At 44.2% G+C, this 21719-nt stretch overlaps 1 protein-coding gene across 6 annotated transcripts in view; it reads right to left on the bottom strand.

Annotated features, from left to right (window-relative positions):
• TMCC3 (transmembrane and coiled-coil domain family 3) overlaps window positions 1-21719 on the bottom strand; it is a 126525-nt gene that overhangs the window by 45851 nt on the left and 58955 nt on the right. Inside the window, exons 1-2 of one of the 6 annotated variants that reach the window (XM_015284046.4) lie at window positions 7110-7169; window positions 6663-6731 (exon numbers count right to left, since the gene is read on the bottom strand). The exons of 1 other annotated variant lie outside the window; for it this stretch is intronic. Coding sequence is in view for 3 of the 5 variants with exons in the window: in XM_004937630.5 (XP_004937687.1) it covers window positions 5782-5802 (21 nt within the window). In the remaining 2 variants the exon portion in view is untranslated. Of the gene's footprint in view, window positions 1-5781; window positions 5896-6662; window positions 6732-6769; window positions 6840-6991; window positions 7170-21719 lie in introns of those variants that run through there. 4 more of the 6 variants (XM_046908963.1, XM_015284049.4, XM_040671946.2 and 1 more) reach the window with 4 other exon arrangements.

Below are 21719 nucleotides of genomic sequence, written 5' to 3' on the forward strand. Positions count from 1 at the left end.
TGGAAGGCTGTCAGGAAAAAGCTTTCAAGTGGGAACTGGGTTTCTTCAGTCCCTCAGCTCAGACATGAAAGTTAATTCATGACTCCAAATATGCCAGAGGGTTGGGAACCTGGGAGATGAAGGTCAGTAGGAAACGAAACAGGCAAATGTTGTGGGTTTGGGGTTTTCACTGAAGTGATAATTGCAGTTTCCAAAGGGGACCTGTAGTTCCCAGCACAAAGGATGAAACATCCTTACTACCTCAGAAACCGTCAGGACTTCTTTTTAAGCCTTGCCAGACACAGTTGATCAAAGCATGGAGAGGATAAGTTGGACATGCAAAAGGCTTCAGTTGCTTGGCTTTTTAGCCATACAAGTCTTCCTGTAAATCACAGCTGATTCAAAAATTGAGAGGTTTATTTAAATAATATCAGCTTTATTTAAACAATACCAGCAGGCTATCAACAAAATGAGGAAACTTCTCTTCAAGAGGAAGAGAGACAGGAGCGTGTAGTATATAGCTGGGAGAATATTGTGCACGAATGGTCACAGCAGTATCACCACAGATACAAACATATATACAAAGAAAGCACTCCTGATGTAGCTTCTAGGAAGAGGTTTGTTCGGCCAAGCACAGGCAGCTTCCCCTCCTCTCACACACACAGCTGGTTTGCATGGTTCTCCTTCCCCACTGAAAGCAGGCAGGACTGCCTGCAGAACTGCCCAGCACAGTGCTTCCCACAGCCTCACCAGACGCTTCCTCTCACTGTCATTTTCAAAAGCCCACAGACCTGGATAAATGTTCTTCCCACACACTGCACCTACTCCCAACTGAACCTTCCGTCCACTAAAGCAAATGCTCCCAAATATGGGTAGGAAGCGGTGCTCAAAGTGACATAGGTAGAAGTGGTTGCCCATAGGAGAATTCTCTCATCGCTTTGTTCTTCTGACAAAGTCGTTTTTGCATCCATTCCTATGGTTTAAGTTAATGATAAAACTGTTAAATCATCCCAGCCATCCACTGTGCCAATTTAAAGTTTGGATTTCTCAAAAAGGTTCACAGACTGACTGCCCGGCTGTCCTTATAGGCACAGCATTCTTTCATCCTTTTCCAGTGCTCTTCCTTGCGTCAGGACACCAGCACTACTCACAGTGATTAACTCCTGATATTTACATTATTTTGCAGGCCTTCTTAAAGAAGTGACCTTTTAAAAATCATGCAAGTCAGGAATGGAAGGTCTGTTTAAACTTAGGATGACAGAACAAGGGCATGTAGCGCCATACGTGGCACACAGCGGAGCAGACATCAGTGCTGCGTTTGACCGCATTGTCCTGTTTCAGGAAAACAAAGTCCCTGGGGGGTGAGCAGAGGCAGTGACCAAAGCATGAGACATCCACCTTGCTCCCCCTGCACGAGCTGCATCCTTGCCATCCGCTTCCTGCCGCATGACCCCACGCAACAGCCGCAGCCATTCTGTCTGGGAGACGCTGATAAGATGGACCAACTTACGCATAGGCCCCTGAGGGAGAAGAAGTGGCAGTGGTGACAGAGGGATTACTGAGCTAAGTCCAGCTCCTCACAGAGTAGTCCGATAGATGAGGTTCTGCACGCATGGGGAAGTAAGCATCACAGGAAAGGAAACCTTTAGGGAGATGAAAGGCACCACAGTCCTATCAATTAGGAGACTGGCTGGAGGTTTGGCCCCGTTCTTTATCCAGTTTTAGCACGAACCTTGGCAGCTTACATCTCCGGGCTTCCACTATCACATTTGTAAAAGGAAAACCACAGCACCTTTCTTCTGTGTAGAACCTTGAGCCCTCCAGAATTAAAAATGTTATTATTAAATGCTGTGTTCTAATGATGTTGGGACAAATTATACATAAAGTGCTAAGTATAAATTGGCAAACGCACACTCAGGAAGAACGTGAAGGTCCCTTTTTTTTTCACAACGATAACATCTGTACACTTAAACAGGATACCGGGGCTTCTTACAAGAGACTTTTCAACACTGCCTCCAAAACATTTCCCAAAAGCTTGTCACAACCGGTCTCCAGGGAGAAGTCCGACGTGATGAGAGCCTGCCAGTGCCATTTCTAAACCTGACAGCAAACGGGACAGTGCTGAGTGGTGAAGGTTATCCATGAGCACGCGTCACTGCTCCCAGTGCTGCTGCCAAAGCATGAGCCTCTCACACCCACAGGAAAGGAGGCACTCGGTCTGCCTGTACCAACATGAACCTGCAAGGGATCACACTAAGACTGACAGGCTGCTTTGCCAGCCTGAACATCACTCGGAAGCTCTGACGATGACAAACATTCAGATATCTACTCAAAACTTCCAATCAGATCCCCTCCCCCTCTCCTCTCCTCTCCTCTCCTCTCCTCTCCTCTCCTCTCCTCTCCTCTCCTCTCCTCTCCTCTCCTCTCCTCTCCTCTCCTCTCCTCTCCTCATACAGACCTTGTTTTTTAATGCACTTTCAGGATCTAACAGCCATGTACACTCCAAGAGTATCCATTTTGTACACCCAAAAACTCCCAACCTAGGACTGTCACTGTTTATCACTCTAATGTATTGGTAGAGGATTAAGGACAATAAGCACATGAAAAATTCCAGCTGAGGGCAGCAAAAGTCCTCCCCCTTCCTTCTTTGCCCTGCCCTTGTACAGATAAGGAAATTGCTGCTGTATAATTCCCCTCTGCTGCTGCTGACAGTGATAGTGCAAACTACCTACAGGATGGTGGCAGTGTTTTGCATGCTAAATGCTATCACCAAGAGCCACCTTTTTTGCTAACTGAAATAAGAGCTGTTCTCTGTAGCCAAGAAATTGCCTGGCATCCAGCTATTTACAGCAAAGATGACCCATGCTGCACAGGCAACGTGGTACAGAATTCTCCCTTGGGCAAAGGAAATGGTTACTGCTCACCAGTGTACAAATTGTGTTCGGCTTCACAACATCTGATTCGGAGCTCACTTGGGAATGAGCATATCCAACCTTCTCGTCCCAGATCAGCCACCTTGACACTGCAATGGGGTATGCAGGACTGACAGCCACAGCTGCCTGCCACACACAGGTGCACACCCTTCCAAAACGTGAATATGAACTTGTACTCAAAACACTGTGCCAGAGGCTGTGCCAGTGAGACCTTCTATTCCAAACTGAAACAAACAAGCCAAAAACTTAGACGTAGCCCATGGTAACAAGAGCTGCTCAGGGCACACCATCCTCACCCTCCATTCAGAGAAGAGCATGCAGCTTCCTGAAGCGTTTGTAGCTGGGTAGCGGACACCTGAGCTCCTAAAGGCACTGTAAGCGAATACAATAGCACCACAGCTTCCACTGCACTGCTGTTTGGCTGCAGCTTCAGACACCCCAACTTTGTGGCTGATTGCACACAGATTGTACATTGTACTGGACAGGAACCTGCCAATTCTATTTTCCTATGAAGTGCTTTGCCCATCTGTGACCCCGTATACATTAAGTCATGCTAAATATGCGGCATCAGTTATTTCCATATCAACAGACAATGTCAAATGGTGGAGCAGGACTTCTTTGCCAGTCAGCCAGAAAACACAGATGGGTTATCAGAGGACAGAAAAATTAATGATTAGACAAGTACGCTTACACTTCTTCCTGGTGAGCCTTGTTACTGCATGGAAACTGCCACAGCCCTCTGGGTTTCACTGTAGTCATTCTCCATTTACAGACATGCAAACGATGGGAGCACGAAGTTCAGATTCTCTCTCCACCATCAGGAGACCGACCACCTACACTTCATCTAGCTGTAGTCCTGCTAACTCTAGTTCACTGCAGCATGAAAGCTCTTCTTTAAAACTACACGTGTAGGGACCTGCGTTAAGCACGTTGTCTGGTGCGTTATCGAGCATTAAGACAAGCCGTTAGATGAATAAGATTAAGAGCCCATTTAAAATCAGTGTAATGAAAACAGAAAGCTCCTTCCAGTTTATTTCTCCATGTGCCAGATCTAAACATATGACATTTAGCTCCAATTTGGGTGACAGGGACTTGAAATAGCCTCAACTAAGCAGAAAGCCAAAATGTCATTCTGTTTAATTGGCATACATTTTCCAAGTGCCTGATTTTCACAACAAATGTCCTAAAGGCAGCGAATAACAAAATAACAACCAACCACACAGACACACAAAAGCCCTACAGCACAACACAGACGGTATGCATTAGGCTAAGTAAATTGTTACGACTCATCATTCGTAGGTATGGATCAGCACTCTCCCTTCACTCACCTGAATACAGTAATTTATCAAGGAATGGGTTCTGGGCTATTACTACATACTACTACACAGTTATACTGAATAGTTTCCATAAAATAAAGTATTTGCTGTAATTGCTCCTCAGCTGTATTGCAGACAGGTATTAAATCCATTTTACTTTCATTGTACAATGCTTCTTATGGATAAAACTCAGATCTGCTATCTAAAGTTTTGCAGTTGCTTCGTTATGCGAAGCTTTTATCACATATTTCTGCATATTTCACAGCAAAATCACTTGCTACCAGTGTTCCAAAGATAGCTGTAGATCTTCATAACTTCTTGCATGTAAGTATTCATTCTTAACGAGATCAAATTGCAAGACCTGCACGCTTATATACCTTCCTGGATCAGAGTGATATAATTTTGACTACTGGAACAATTATTTAGATTAAGATACAGCGAGATTTCTGTTCTTAAATCTCATCTGGCAGATGCTGAAGAACAGTATGTGAAATATTATATTTTAAGCAGAAAAAAATAAAACTGAATTTTTAACATATACTCATACCCTTATGGACCTTTTGAAAACCAAAAATCCATAAGCTATTATCCATTGTGAAATTGGCAGCCCTGCTCATGGCGGGGGTGTGGAACTAGATAAGCTTTGAGGTCCCTTCCAACCCCTGCAGTTCTGTGATTCAGTGAAGTCTGATAAGTCAGAGATTTAAGTCTTCTACTTTGTTCTTCTACAAGCAATAAAATGTATGAGATATCACACAGTTTTATGGTTGTTTTTTTTCATCCCCCGGAGCTGAGTTTTAGCAGGAATATATGAGCAGTAGTATATTTTACAATTACTTTGGAAACTGTAGCAACATGAGTTACAATCACAGAGTCACAGAATGGCTGGGGTTGGAGGGGACCTCAAGAGATCCTTGAGCCTAACCCCCTGCTAAAGCAGGTACCCTACAATAGATCACACAGGTAGGCGTCCAGACGGGTCTTGAATATCTCCATAGAAGGAGACTGCACAGCCTCTCTGGGCAGCCTGTTCCAGTGCTCTGTCACCCTTACTGTAAAGAAACTCTTCCACATGTTAGTACAGAACTTCCTATGTACAAGTTTTAGGCCATTACTCATTGTTCTATCACTACACACTACTGAGAAGTGCCTGGCCTCATCCATTTGCTTCCCACCCCCCTTTAGATATTGATAAACATTTATCAGATACCCCCTCAGTCTTCTTTTCCTCAGGCTGAACAGACCCAGGTTACTCAGTCTTTCCTCATACGGCAGATGCCCAAGGCCCACCATCATCTTTGTGTCCCAAAGACACTCCAGCCTTTCAGGGGAGTTTCTCCTTTAAGTCCCATGAAAGGAAAATGTTACAGCACTAAATCACTAGAAAGTGGAACGGTGGAGATGCAACACTGACCAATAAGAATTTCCGTACTGCCATATAGGAATATGATTTTCTGGAACAAAACTAAGATACTTTTTTTCCCATTATAATTGTAACTCAGCTTTCCTTACTCAAGTTAAATCCACGAAGCGTGGGCCTTCTTTTTCTTTACCTCCTTATCCGATAGAGCCATGTTGATAAAGCACGCTCGTGACAGTGAGAGTGTTCTAAGGCAGCAGCAGCACGGGCAGCCTGAGTGCTGAGCAGTCTGGCACCACTGAAGGGCTCTGCAGAGGATGCCCTCAGCACTCTCTGCCCTCCTGGGGCGTGTGGAGCTGCAGCCCCGCCCCACACCGGCCAGCCTCAAGATGAGGCTGCCTCCTCCTGCCTTAAAAAAGTGAGTATAGCAGAAGTGCTGAGGTCGGTCTGATCCAGAACAGTGGCAGGGAGTTGCCTCTGCTCGAGCTACAAGCAGCTCCCACTTCTTTTTTGTAACCACCTCAGGCCAACAATTTTATAGATGTCAGATAGATTTTATGAGCCCGCTATAAAGGCCTGCCATGATCAACAGGAATCTCACTAATCAAAACAGAGAAGAAAACTGTAATAATTACAGGCTTAATAGCGAAACTGTTCTTTTACAACGTTCCCTTGAATTCCTGTTTGTGTGTTTCACACGCACGCACAACCTTATAAACAATTTTATTTGAAGTATTATAAGCGGAGCAATTGAGTACCCCAACTTTCCAATTCAGCTAATAAAGATTAATTACGACACGTAGGCTTTGAAACGTTTGCAATCAGGAGTCATATTAAAAAGCATTAAAGCAATATATAAACCCTAATAGCAGCATAAAATCACTAAGAGCAACGTGGCGTACGTCATAAGGGATTCAGCCTTGTAGTGAGCAGACACATGAAAGTCATGACGAGGTAAGGCAGCTTGTTGGCCAGCAGCTTTAGCTGAGGAGAAGGCATGCTGCACAAATGCATACAAACCGACCAGCAGCAGCCAGTGCTGCACAGGTTGTGATAGGAAGGGAAAGCACACACCTCACCACTGCTCTGACACTCAGCAGATCCAACGACGTTCAGCACCTCGGATAAACAGGTGTGGTACAACTGCAAAACAGAGGAGCGCAATCTTCACCAACACTCACCACAGTCATGCATTTCTTCCCACGGAAGGTTGGTTTTTTCCTACACAAAGTATTTCCTCGTGTTTTCTGCCTTTGGAAAAAATGCATCACAAGCTTCTCACCATTTGAAAACTTAACAGAAAAGGTACTCTTCACTAAGAGAGCGGGTTTGGTTTTTTTTTAAGAGAAAAAAAAAAGCTCCATTTTACGTGGTTATCACAAGTTCTCATTAACAAAACCTACCATTTCCAGCAGTTCTGTTCCATGCCGTTAAAACTCTAGGTATGGTTTGAGGATTTGCTTAAGCTGAAGGGAACCCTTCCGCTTTAGCTATGAAGTAAAGTAACTGTGGGGAACATACCTGCAGTGCCACGGGAGCTGCACGGAGAGCAGTAAGGGACGGCTGCCAGCGGGCTCACCCTATATCTGCCACCCCATGCAGATAAAGGCGGACTGCGCAGGGCCAGAAGAGCTGCAAGTGGGTGCTCCCAGCAGCATGACGTCAGTGGCCCTGAAGCCGCAGGCACAGGATGGCACTGGGGCCATAAACACGAACAGCCCGTTATGGTTATGGACCTCGAAGCAACCCATGCAGGCTGCCCTCAAGCAATAACACAGGCGGGGGCGTGTTTATGTCACGCTCCTAAGCTGCAACACAAAACAACGACTGGTGGGGTGCGCCTGCTTCAGAATTAGCATGCAGAACTGATCGAGTTGGTACCCTGTAATGCTACATCCATATGCATTATCGTGGCAGAGAGGTACACATCTAATGCTCGTGTTTGGTCAAATATTCTACTCTTGAGGTTGGGCTGTAATTTAGATGCAGCAATGTTGAGCTGGTCAGGGAGCTGATACAGGTGACAACTGCCTCTGTTAAAAGAAAATACATTATTGGATAGCAACAGAGAGAGGGATTTGTTTTACACAGCTCCTCATGCAGCAGGCCTGATTTGGCTGTGGTCAGGGAGGCAGCAAGGTCCTGCAGAAGGCAGGAGTGAGGACTTTGATCAGCAATTCACGTTCTTAGTTGCCATGGGTTTTGTTGTGTCACAGCACGTTGGGTACATTTGTACCCAGGTTCTTAACATCAACAAGCAAACTGATCTTTATGCAGATCTGCAGATCTTTACGGAGGTTAATTATCCTTGTGAAAAGTAAGGAATGAGGATACAGACAAGTGGTAAGCCAGCTAACGTCTATGTACGGACAGCCGTAGGAGCACAGGCACGTCAAAACTGTTTTCCCCTTTCCTAAGAGAACTTCAAAAGTAGTGCGGTTTCATTACAGCCTTGGAAAGAAAATGAGCTTCACCCAAGCAAAAACCTAGCAGGAAGCATCGGAGTGACTCTTCTGGTGAACTTGAGATCAGCAATTATATCTGGAAAAGTCAGCTCTTGGGGGCTGCAATGCCAGCTGCTGAAATTATGATGAGGGAGAGATGAAAACTAATAGGGCTGCCTGAAGGACCGAGGAAAATGCAAATGTGGCATTAGAACATCTGTGGAAATAAAGCGTCTGAGGTAATAGTTCAAACAATTATCTGATCTGCTAGGAAGGGAAAAACATTTATACATAGCCAAAATAACTGACCCAGCAGGAAAACTATGCCCCCATGTTCTCTAAGAATGTGTCATCTTTGGGGGATGCTTCACTAAATCTATCTAAATTTTCCTCGTGCTGCCAGTATGGAAATTTCCTCTCATTATCTGGACTTTGCCCGGTCAGTCCCTCAAACCATACTGTATTTATTTTTCTAAGGCATCCAGTAGCAAGAGATAAGTGCACATCTGTACACAATTCAGCTTCACTGATGCAGAAAAGAAGTAGATGAGCTCAACGAAACCAGCAGAGATATCCTGCATTCCTGTGTAGTGAATGCAGACAGGAAGCAGAGCAAACATTCAGAAGTTAAACAATATCCCTAAGCATTTTAAAGTGAACACTTTTAAGTGAATCCTCTTCTAAGGAGGAGAATAAAAACAAACAACTGCTAAGTAATGGCTCTCAGCAAGACTCTTCAACCCATCTATCAAAATCATGCAAGCGACTTTAAACCAGAAGAGATCACAGACCCTAAAACATCAGGTTGCATGCACAGAGCTTTCGGCACCTCGCCTGCACTGTGACAAACCCTGCTTTAACTTCACACCCCTTATGCCAAAACTTCTTTCTGCAGCCCTCTTTCTTTTTTCCTTCTGGACCACTGGATCTGCACGCACCTACACATGCAGCAAGAGTGTGCAGGTAACAACATGCACATCAGCATCTCCCTCTACCCTGGGTTTTCGGTGTTAAGGACACAGCTTCTGAATTAGCACATGAACACCTGCTGCCAGGTCTTTATATCACACTGTAATTGCAGAAATAAGATCAATTAGCAGACAGAAAGCTGTTAGAAGTTAAAAATGCGTTGCTCAAGCTATCGTTTCTTTGCTCATTAGCCATTCTGCAGGCATACGCACTAAAAAATGCACATCACTTCTTTATGCCTCTCCAAAGCTTCCAGCATTTTTTTAGGCAGAGCAAGCAGTTTGGCTGTGGCACAGGGCAGAGTGCAGGGGAACACACCAGTCACATCTTCCTATCAGTCTGCCATAAGCCTGAGCTCTTCTCAAGCGGTCGCTGTATTACTTGAAGAGTAAGTAACCAAACAGGGCAGGGGGAAGAAAGTGAGCAATTTGAGGAGCAACGCAGCAGTCTCAAAGAGACCCCAAAGAATAAGCAGGCTTTTTCTGCAGAGTATGTGTTGATTGTAGGGGTTTCTGGTCTGATTTTTTCGTAATTGGGACAAAGCTGTTGACTTCTGAGACCATTACCAATTCCCAGCAGCTCAGGATCCCCTCAAATCTCTTCTGTTTTTGATGATGGCTTTCAGTTCAGTAAATTGTAGAGAACCATTAAAGTAGGGAAAAAAATCAGCGCTGCAATTGGAACAAATTCCTCATGGTCTGCAGAACCATTCAAATAAGATGCAGTGTCAGGGTCTGAGGCTGACTACAGCCCTGCTGGGGGCACACAGTCAAACCTTGCATTTCTCCACTATTAAACTGGAAAGCAAGTCCTTTCACCACAAGTTCTGTGATGCGTGGCTACCTTTAATTGTTGGACAGAGTCTCCAGTCACACTTAATTGTGCAAATCTATGCATCTCAAGCAAAATATGCAGAAATACATATATTTGGAGATAAATATACAAATCAAAAGACAGAATATGCAATAAATTGTAGGATGAGAGTATTGTTTCCCAAATCACAAGTGCGAGATGCTCTATGAAAACTCACAGTTCTAGCACTGAGCAGCTGCAGTGTTTTCTTACTAATAGGTGGGCTGCAAGCTGGCAGGCAGTCTCTCAGGAGGAGGGAAGAAATCCATCATATCTCTTAGCTGGCTTTTCCTGATTCCATTTACTAGGGTTTAATTGAACGAGTGCAGAAGAGCTACCTGAAGGCCATACATGCGGCAGCAGTTTGTTGCTCATGAGAAATTTCAGAAATATACCCTAGGTATCCAGATGCACGTTTTCCTCCTGATACCAATCTAATGATAGTAATTAAAGTGATTTTGACTGTCAGGGATTTGATCAGCAGACTGGTGTTGCTGCTCAGATCTGCAGGGAGTCCTGCACGTGAGAAGTCACAGTTCTGTTAGACTTTGTGGATCACACTGCCTGCACTGCTCAGCACCAGCCCCTGATGCAGCCACTGCCTGTAGGTGGGACATCAGTGGCAATGGGTGCTCAGGGCTAATTCTTTGCACTCACATTTCGCAGCATTTTGCAAAGATACTGACATATTTATGCAAGTACTTTGAAGAATATGCCAACCACATTAGATCATGAGGCACCTGAGAGAGAGAATGAAATCCCTCTGTTTTGCAGGCGTCCAAAATGTGTACATACAAGCTGTTGATTTAATTGACGGCCAATGCCTCTTCTGTGATGCTATTTCAAAGGCAAACCAATTTCTTGCTGAATTACTAAGGGCTATAGCACACAAACCACTTGACAAAACTTAATCATCACTGGATAATCCGTTTGGTCTTTTTACTTCATCACTAATCTGTCTTTCCTTAAAAAAGAGCTGCTGAGGGCTGAGGTAAGGCACCAACCCAAGCCGAAACAGGGAAAAAACCACAGCGTCAACTTTCAGACATGGCCCCAGCACTGACATTGCTGCTTAGGGAGCCTGAAAGCCCCCCTGCTGCAACCCTTGATTAATATTCAACCATGATCTTTCTGCATCCTTGGATCTTGTGTCTTGCTTGAAAGACCTGACACATACAGGACCCCCCCATATACCAGCCTGAGGGGTATTTTTAATTTATACATGCATGTATACGTAAGCTGTTTATATCCGTTGTGCTTTAATACAGCACAGATAAAGATATACAAGCAGTATATAGATGACAGTGTTCCAAGAACAGAAGCCCTCTGTGGCTCTCTCCCACTGGGTTCTGTGCTCCGTGCCAGCGCAGAATGAATTTCAGCCCTCAGACAGTTTCCAAGTAATCTCATTTCTGTCATCCTCTCTGAAAGATGGGAGACAGTGGATAGATGCCTCAGATGAATTTGAAATAAATCATAAGGGAGACAGATAGATGCTGTTTGCTGGGTCTCCTCTGCTGCTGAAGGCTGAAGCCTCAACTGTGTTCAGGTGGAAAATTCTTGTCAGCGCAGATGGTTTGTTTTGACCATGCTATGTCATTTAAATGTTATAATAATAACAGAAATTGGGTTATTTTGTGGCAGCAGCCACTTTTCAAGGGAAGCTAAAAGCAGGTGGGCACCAAGAAAGTTATAGCTAGCATTAAGCATGGCAGCAACAGCCAGCAATCTACTGCGTAGGTGATGCTGCGAGACACACGATAGCTTGCCTGAGACAACCCACTGACTCTATCAGCACGTTGTAATGCAGTGGTACCAACTTTTAAATCTGCCCTGGAGTGAAAGAATTCAACATAAACAACCTGCTTATATACGTTTAAAGACAAGACTTGACATATGTTGGTAACTGAAAGCCTAAGAAAGGCGTCAACGTCATGCAATGCAGGTGTTCTACCTTCAAGCCTCATTAAGAACAGAGTTTTCCTGTGGCAGGCCAAGGTCACAAGCACTCTTTTCATCATCCCCGGCCTCCTGGCACCAGAGTAGCACACTGGCCTCTCACTGCCTCAACAGCCATCACTCACCACGTCCTTGGGGAGTAGACATGCAGGCATGTCCTGCCCTGCCTTGTCTGCCACACGGCCGGTTCCTGGGGTGAGGGCAGGGGAACGGGGCAAGCAGCTGAAGTTTGCTTTGGAGGCCTCCATGAAGCAGAGAAGAATGCCAAGTGAGGAGATGACAGAAGCCAGGAGAGCTGGTGGCATTTGTTGTCTGACGTGCTCAAGGTGGAACAAGGATGGAAGGTACCTAACACATGGACAAAGCCTTCCTGCTCCACAGACAGCCTGTCGAACCAGCTGCTACCTCTGCCTCCATGCATTCATCCCAAGGGTCAAAATAAAACACACAGCAAAAGAAACAAATCTGCAGTAACCTTACAATCCCCAGGAGCATGCACAGACACTTAAGGATGCCTTAAAATTTTTATGTAACCTGAAATGTCTGTGTAGCCTGCAATGGGTCGTTTACCTCACAGAAGTCTCAGCTCAGTTGAAAGCTGAAGACGTTAATGAAACCGTGAACCATAAAACCATTACTATTGATATTTGTTTCCTCTGCTGTTGCTGTAAACACACTTCTCATTGAAGAAGGCACCACCATCAGCAGGCTCTCCACATCCCACGATGGCCATAGGAACACTACTCCAGGCCATGGTGTCCATCAGATACTGAAAACAGTTTGAGAAGGTGCCAGGTGGGGTACAGGAGAAGGTGCTGAGGGTCTAAGGTCAGATTAGCCCTGCCATGGGAAGAAGCCCAGAGGCCTGTGCCATGCCCTCTGACAGATATCACAGACCACAGGCCACACTCCACCCCTCTGTTAAGCTGGAGCAGGGTCAGAGCGAGCAAGCTGGCTGTCCAACAGCACCGTGCCCACTGTGGCCCAGCACCAACCTCTGCTCTGAAGGCTGCTGCAGCACAGGGCAGCAACCAACCCAGGAATAGCACCACAGGAAACATAAATGGCATGATGTCACCCACAAATCCAGGAGCATACACATGGGATCTGCCCATGTTGTAAAACTGAGAAACTGCAGTATTTTTAGAACATTACTACTGGCTGTAAACCATTGATCTATATTGTCTAGCACAATCACCACGGGCTGGGTGGCCCCTGTGTTCCTCAGAAGCTAATTAACCTATGCAGTCAAGTCTTAAGCTTTTTCACAACCTTTTTAAAATACCTTATTAAAAAAGAAAACACACACAGAGATTTGAAGCATACACACAAAATAAAACCTTCAACTTCCCTGTTAGCCAGTGCTTCCCTGCCCAGCACTTATACAAGAACAGCAAAGGCAGTATTTCTGAGCCTCTCCCTTTCTTGTTATGATCATTATACAACGAGATAATTAAGTTCAGCTGAGGTCATCATGCTTTCATTGAGTTCCCAGTCCTGACAATGGAAACCTGTGTCTGATATCTGGTTCACAGAAAGATTTTTAACCTCATTTCCGCCCCCACTACTGTTATAAAACTCTAATCTGTGTTGGCTGCTTATTTTTCTTAACCTTTAGAGGCTGTAATGTTGTTCTTTTGCAAGCTTTAAGGCTGTAAAGAAAGGAGGCATATGTTACTACATAGTTCAAACAACTTTGAATCAATAATGAAATACAAGATCTAAGTATACCAGTTCCAAGCTTAGTCTTAAATATAACTTCTCTGATATTTCACCAATGAATTCTACCAGCATGAAAGTTTCCTTAAAGGCCTGAACTATCTGAAGCTTCAGAGCAAAAGGAAATGAAAAGGAGCAATAAAATACTCGAATGAGAACAACACGCTAACCTTCTGCTGAGAGGATAACAAGTCCAGTCAGGTACAGTGAATCACAGCGATAAATCACAGCTGTGTGTGAAACTGCCATCACAGGCTTCTCTACAAGTGTGTGGGCAACAACATCAACAGATGTGGAATTCTGAGTTTCGGCTACCAGGAGAACTACCACTGCTGACAAAGCAGTGCTGCAGAAGTCCTTGCCCCACCTGCTGCTCCTGGAGCCACAACAGCTGCGCTCGTTGGGGCTTCAACTTCACGTTACTATGGCACTTGCATGTCTTTCAAAGAACTTCAAATAATTTCAGATAACTCTCCAACATTTTACACCGAGCTTACTTCACCTTGTTCGTTTTAGTCTGTTAATTCAGGTGTGCAACAAATAGTCCCAGGTTTTGAGCTGATTAGCTGAAGAGCCTTAATTAAAATGCCAGTTAAAATGATAGTGCAATTACAGGGATGTAAGCATTGACGTGTTTCCCTGAGCTATGGGCTTTTACAGCTAAAGGTAATGATTACATTTCTGCAGGAAAAAAAAAAAAAATCTTTGTTCTGAACTCCTGTCAGCCAGCAAAGTACTTGGAATGCACACATCAGACTCCCCCAGAAAATAATACTCTGGATGAATGGCTGTTCCAGGGGCAGCTGGCACTCCGAGCTGTATGTTGCTTCCTCGCATTGTGGAATTTAAGGAATACACCACCATAGATGCTGGATCATAAAGGGGGCTTTGATTTTTCTGTTCAGATAACATTGCCTCATTTAATGCACAATATTTGTGCCAAAGTAAATTTTAGTAGGCATTTAAATAACCTATCAAGTACTGATCACAATGCAGAAGGGATACTGATACAGGCTGCAAACTAAGAACTCTGAGTTACTTTGCATCTGTGCAATTGTTTGCAGTACTTCTGTACTGTTGGCCTTTAACCAATACCGCAATACATCCAAGGCATCATCGTGCAACGATCAAGTGAATTATTAACTTCTGATGCTTTAGATGTGTTGCTGTTCAAGGAGTGTATTCCAACAGGCACTGAACAACCCATGTGAAACCACCAGTCCACTCATTGCTGACCCTTGGCAGCGTCACTGCTTGTGCTCCTATCACAACTTTGCCCTTGGCCACCTCATAAAACTGTACAGGTGTGCTTCTGCTCCCTGCATACCATCAGTACCCACCTGCACCACAGCTACTGTGCTATTGCCACCTACAGGTATTCTTCTCTTCCTTAATTACAACAAGGAGCACAGGGAAACACGCTGCCCTGACACTCTACTCTGATAAACGCTGCTGTTCCCATGTAACTCACTGAAGATGCAACATCATCAGCTCTCCAGCTATGGGCTACAATTGAACATCTACTGTCAAATTCAGTAAATTGCTCCTTACCCAAATGTGGAAAATCTTTGAAAAGTTAAGTGGAAAGAAGGGTAAAAATAAAACTTCTCTTTTGCTAGAGAACAAAAAAAAAAAGCCTCTCTTTCTACTCGTTGTGATCAGATAGTATCTGCTCCCACTGGCAGCCAAGGACATGCCAGCAGGGTGGCAGAAACCCTAAAGCTGAAGCTAGCTGCCGCTCTGCTCAATGAGGAATTGGAGGGTTGGGTAGCTTCAAGCCACAGCTCAGAACACCAAGTGTGCAGCTGCCGCTGTGCCTTCCTTTGCTGCTTTGTCTAAGAGGGGGAACGGCACTCTGTCTCTTTCTAAGAGGACGCACACTTCAAGGTGTGGGGTGCCATACAGAAGTGGTGAGCAACCTCTGAAAATGAGGAACTTTCTTATCGTCGGTGAAGTTTCTTTTCTTTTTCCTTTCTCTTAAAAATAGGTAGTCCCAGTCTGTAGTGGTGACTATAGAGCTTGCTGAGGGAAGAATAGCTATGAATAAGTCAATCACAAAGGTTTCTGAATGCAATCCTTAAGCTTATCTGAATTCCTATCTTTGCTACCAGCGCTGTCATTTCCAGATACACTTGCTATCTGCAAATGTCACAGGAAAAATAAAAGAAGCTGTGAGTGCTAGCTGTGTTGTGAAAAGCTGAAGAAACCAAAATAGCAGTAGAAGTGCATAGTCGGAGTTGTAAAGTAAAATGCTTGTGGCACATTTTGGTCTTATCGTTAAGCACAGAACTGAAACGTGTTGAGAGTGCAAAGGCACCATGGCATGTGAGGATGGGCATGATAGCTGGAACAGAAGAGCTTGAAAACTAGAGAATACAGCTGTCTTGTTTTAGAAGGCCACTTTTAAAAAGTGGTTTTCACTGAAAATAAGGATCCAATTGTAACAGGGCTGCCTGGCTTTACATGAGTAGATAGGTGCCAGTACTGCCAGACAGATGAGTGCTGCTATTTGGAAGGGCAGACACTCAGCACAGATAAGACTCAACTTCAACTTCAGCTATAACTGCCCCACACCATGTTAATATTCTGTATGTTCACGACATTACCAGCAGAGCTAAATCACTGTGACTAACACCTCAGCTATAGCTGAGGCTTGTAATTATTTCAGAGCCAGAGAGCCATGATGTATCTATTCTGAAAACAAAATTAGTTAACATGTGCACATATACAGAATACAAATGATGCTGATATCTCTGTCTTTCATATTAGTTAATCATTCTGGTCCAAATGCAGATATTCCCTTTGGCATGTCTTATGTCATGTGTATGCGCATAAGAAGAGCTATGAGCTGACAAATGAAACACAAACACCACTTAAACACCACACAGTGGATAATCCCAATTGGGTGGGAATCTCTGTGCATTAGGGTACAAAATATATCTGTTCCCACAGTGGGCATCTGCAAAGCACGACCAATTCAATGGAGAAGCAAGCTCAGACTATGCAAAGAAAAATGAAACAAATTCCTTGCTGCAAGGACCTGTGCTTTCACCCGCATTCTCTAGTACTGTAATTGGGATGATTCTTGTCATTTAGGCAGATAAAATCTTATCAGCATGGCCTTCGTTCTTATGAGAGAAAAGTAGAACATTAACCTTTAACACAGTTTCACTTCCATGTTTGTTCAAAAATATAAGCATTTAACCTTCAAAATAATTTAATTATAGCTGTGAATCATAAACAGCCCATGCGCTTGGAGCATGCACTCCTTTTTCGACAGATTGTGTCAGAGCTGTGTGCATGGAATTACAGCCTTTTAGATACAACACTGCATGAGCCTAAGAGAGTTAGGAGCTTCAATCCTATCATCACAATATCTTAGGAATTTAAGGGCTGGATTTGTAGAGATTCACAAATACAAAGCCATCACAAAGTATGTCTTTAATTCATTAGGCATTAAGGCTTTGGCTGGTTAGTAGTGATAGCTCAGCTTAGAAGAATTCTCTGCTCCAGCCATCTGCCCCTTTCTGAGGCCATCCTCCCTCCTGGCAGAGCCAGCTCAGCATCAGGCAAGGGAGATGCCCTCTCACTCATGTGTGCTCACACACCTTGGTGTCAGTCGGGGTCCCTTCCAGTGCATCCAGATACAATTTAGGAAGATACATGACAGCTGTATGATTTGCCAAGCAATCCCCTCCGCAGTGGCAGGAATCTCTGAAACAGAGCTGAGTGAAATGCTCGGGGCCAGGGTCACTAAGACAGCCTTCCCATAAGCTATCCCTATTTGCAAGCTGAGGTCTCAGTGGCACTCAGATAGGAGCACAAGTTCAATTGCAATTAACAGGGACCTACACTCCCTGGTATCTATGTCAGTGTCAAATACGAGAATTAATAACAGCTGAAGTAAAGTTCCCTTGACCTTGTCAGCCAATGCAGGCATGACCTGCACTTCTAATTCATGGCTGTTTGTTTTGCAGCAGGTCATTATTCTCATTAATAGCTAAGCTGCTGGCAGATTCCTTGACATTTTGGATGAAAGATCAATCTGGATTTAATAAAGTGATCAAGAGGAAAGAGGTTATAATTCTTTTTCTGAAAAGTCTGCCAAATCAACGGCACTGTGCAGACTGACATCACGATAAGCAGTAGCTTATTGATACAGCAGTCCATTTGTTCATCAGGGTGACATAACGCAGCTCCTGTCTGGCAAGGCCAAACGGTGCTGCAGGTCCACCGGCAGGAAGCCAGCACATCATCCTTCCAGCCAGAAACTCAAGGTAGTCACATTTTAAAGAGATGTTTAAGTAAGGGGTGAGAGGGCTTGTATGGGTTTATTTTCAACTGTGGACAGATTGGTTCTGGTTTGATTAGCAAGTGCAGCAGGCAGGACTAAAGACAATATAACAGACAGGTTCAGAGTATAGAGCTCAGCGCTGCCCCTCCGCTCCCTGTGAGGAGCTGCAGCAGCCATGAGGCCTCCCCTCAGTTCCTCTGCTTTGCACTGAGCCAACCAGTTTTGAAGTTTTGCCTTTCCTTTGTCCCTCCCATTCTGACACACATGTACCACTCCTGTCTCCACATTCACACAAACTTCACACTGCTGTATAAATTATACATTTTGCTCCGGGCACATCTGATCAATTCCAATACCACGGCAGGCACACCACTTTCTGTGGCATAGCGCAAGCATGCAGGGCAGCCCGGGCACCCACCGACACTACCAAGAGCAGCCTCCGGCACAAGAGCTCAGTTTGGTCTCTGATTGTGCCAAATCCCACGATAGAATCATCAGCTAGCTTAAGCCCAGGCTGAACTGAAGAAAAGTGACAAAAAGCATGACAGAAATTAAGACAACTCACCTTCGGGAAACCTGGGCCCTGGGTTGAGCTGCTTTGGCAGCTGACTGGAGGAGGATGGAAACCAAGGCTTTGTACAAAGCCCAGTGGGCACAGTTGGAAAAGCTGGTTTCGGAGTTCTTGGGGTCAGGCCTCTGCCCCCTGCTTTAGAAGCTCACCTGGAAGGGCACGAGCGAGAACACACCATACACCCAGAGCAGGAATCACGCGGTCAGAGAGGGCATTTCAGCAGAGCCAGCGCTGAAGCAGTGCTTAAGTACATGCAAGGAGGAGATAATGGGAGAAACTGTTGAAAACTGTTTCTCAGATAACGTGTTTCCTCTGTGACCTCTCAAAAAGTGAGCTTTTGCTGAACTAGTAACTGGGTTCAGCAGTTCTTAGCTCACCAGGCTGAATCAATCATATGTTGCTCTAACTGAATATTTATCAAGAATGAAATTAGAAGTAAACACAGTAGATCTGTATTTTCCAAAGCCCATAGCATTCACACTGGAGTATATTGAGAATTTTTAAATTTAGCAACTGTAAAGAATTTTGTGGAAATGTCTTCTAAAATTGTACATTTGAAGGTAGCAGCAAGATGCATTAGCACGTAGTAAGGCATGAAATTGCCTCATAAAGGAAATTGCTTTTGAGAAACACAGTCATAAACATCACAGTGAAATTAGAGATAATGATTGGTATTTTTATGCTACTTCACACAGCCTGCTCTGACACTTGTGCTGAGCAAATGAGTAATGAACTTGACTCCAATTACTGAAACTGAGAAGAAATGAAGTACTACGTTATCCTAGTTTGTCATGCCTTGGTACAAGCAGAGATGAAGTCTGTGCCATTTTGGGGTACACCTAAACTGACAAAGCTGGTCCCTTCTTCAGAAAAAGGCTCTCTGCAGCCTGCAGCATTGCAATACCTGGAACAGGTGAGCAACAGCCAACCAATTAATCTATTGTGTCTGTTCCCTACCAACTGAAAAAGCTTCCTGTTGAGTGTGACACATAGTGATCTTTTTTAACCTACACCTATTTACTGACTAAGACCCTCATCCCTCAACTGCATGAAATGGGACAGTCGCTCCATCAAACAAAATGAGGACTTAAAGTGCAACTGTGATCAAAGATGTTTGGGAAGAAGTCTAGGAACATATGAGCTATTTCCTCAGCTGAGTCAGATGAGGTTGAACTTGAGTCACTCTCAAGAGCGGATCAGATTGGATCAGATGGGAGCAAATGGCAACTTAAGCACAGTTATAGCTGGAAAAAATATTCTCTATGTAGAGGTTATAATAAAGCTTGATTTGGTTTAGTTTGGGACAGTGGAGTTGTAATGGTGGAAAGTGCAATTAAATAATGCTCATTAGCCATTAACAAGTGCTCTACACCTGCAAAGAGCTCTTCAGTAGAAAGATACAGAGAGTCATTCTACACAATAGTCCTGTGTCATATACATTAGTCTCATTTTCTTGGCAATGGAAATTGAGGCCTTCAGATGAGATATCTCAAATTACAGTCAATTATCTTCTTTGCAGATGGCTTACCAATAGGCATGTGATGAGCCAACGACAAAATTCAGCTGTAATTCTTTGAGCCTGTGACTTGGGCTCATCTTGTAAAAATTCCCTCCCATGGATTAGGAAATGCAGGAAGAAATAAATTGATACATTTTCACTGAGAGGATGGAGACTTATCTGAAGTCAGCAAAGCAGCCTTTTGCAAATAGTGCGCTGGTAGGACTCCCAACCATATGTTAAAGCTCCCACACAAAGGAGTTTCCTTTATCTGAACTGCCAAAGGAAATGCAAACACACATATAAAGTTCTGGAGAGCTGCAAGCCTACCTCAAACAGCCCTGTCTGATCCACTCTTCAGAAAAAGACAAATGGCTGCCGCAGGGTGACCAAGAGCTAAGCTTTCCTTCAGCCTTTTTGAGCTGATAAATGGGCTCACTCACAGCCTCCAGCTACTTTCCTGCCATTTGCCTGTGGGCTGCCAGTGCAAGAGGCAGACCTGACACCTGAGCAGCCCAATGTCACCTATGAAAGAATGCTCTGAGGCATGTAGAGCCCATCTGGCTCAGATCACCACGGGAAACTTCAACATAAATTACTCTAGTCATAAGTGAAACCTAAATTGCTAAAACGTTCCCATCAACCAGCCAATTGTCAGGATTCTTGAAATCAGGTATGGGGACAGAGAGCACATTCTTTCACCTGCACATAGTTCTCACAGCCCCTTCCCAAGGTCTTCATTTAATGAAGACCATATCTATCTAGCATTTACCACTCTAGCAAAATAACTAGCCTCAGGGATGGTGCTTGCCCTTTACAAGAACAAATCAAATACAAAAAATACTGTCCCATTAAAACAACAACAGTTACACAAATGTCATCAGCTGTACCTAATTTTCAATAAAACCTAGAGAAATCGATTTTTGCTAACTAAAGCTCACAAAAGTCAAAGACCTGTCTTATAACCAATGTATACGGGAATGGAGAATACTAATTCATTCAAGACAGTTTGACATATCCAAAAAAAAAAAAAAAAAAATCCCAAAAAGAACAATGTGAAGATCTTCAATACTTTAAAATACCCAGAAGTCAGGTCCTATTACTCTTACCAGCCTTGGCAGCCAGTGACTACGCTCTACTGAGATTTGAGAACAGAGGTAATTTTGCCAGCCACGTTCAAAAAAAACCCATGTGAGTTATAACATCAAAAACAAAGTTACCTGTAGCAGGTTTGGTTCCTGTTTTTTCTCAAGGTAGCTCAGTTTTTGAGAAGAAAATGGCTTTCTTCAGTCTGACAGGCCTCCCACTGTTCTGACAGATTCCCGTTTTTGCTCTGAAATTTTTTGTCTTCTGAAATCAGACCATGTTCTCCATGCTGCAGGATTCATACTGGGTTCAGGGAGAAATAGATACAACTGACCACTTAGAAATTCCTCAAGACTAAATATGATAACACTAAATATGACGCCTACGGCAAATCTCAGCATAGGTTCAGATCTTCTCATTTCCTCCACATCAAAGCTGTCATTGCCCTAACCATCTAAGTCTTGCACATCTGATCAGAAACCTCAGGTGGAACAGAAGCAGGAGAGCTCGATGACCGCCTCTTCCTTTCAAGCTCTCTTTGCACGTTGCATGTGGTTTGTGTGTCCTGTCCTTGGCAACCTTCCTTCCAGCCTACCCACTTCCACCAGAGCCACGCGGCAGCTGGTGGTAAGCACGCAGGCTGCTGATGGAGAGTCGCAGGAGCAGCACACACACGCGTATAAGCAAGAGAGCTGATACAAAGCGAAAGTGTCATCGGGGGTGGGGAAATCAAGTTTTC

The sequence above is a fragment of the Gallus gallus genome, chromosome 1, assembly GCF_016699485.2.
Source record: "Gallus gallus isolate bGalGal1 chromosome 1, bGalGal1.mat.broiler.GRCg7b, whole genome shotgun sequence".
Classification (NCBI taxonomy): Eukaryota; Metazoa; Chordata; class Aves; order Galliformes; family Phasianidae; genus Gallus; species Gallus gallus.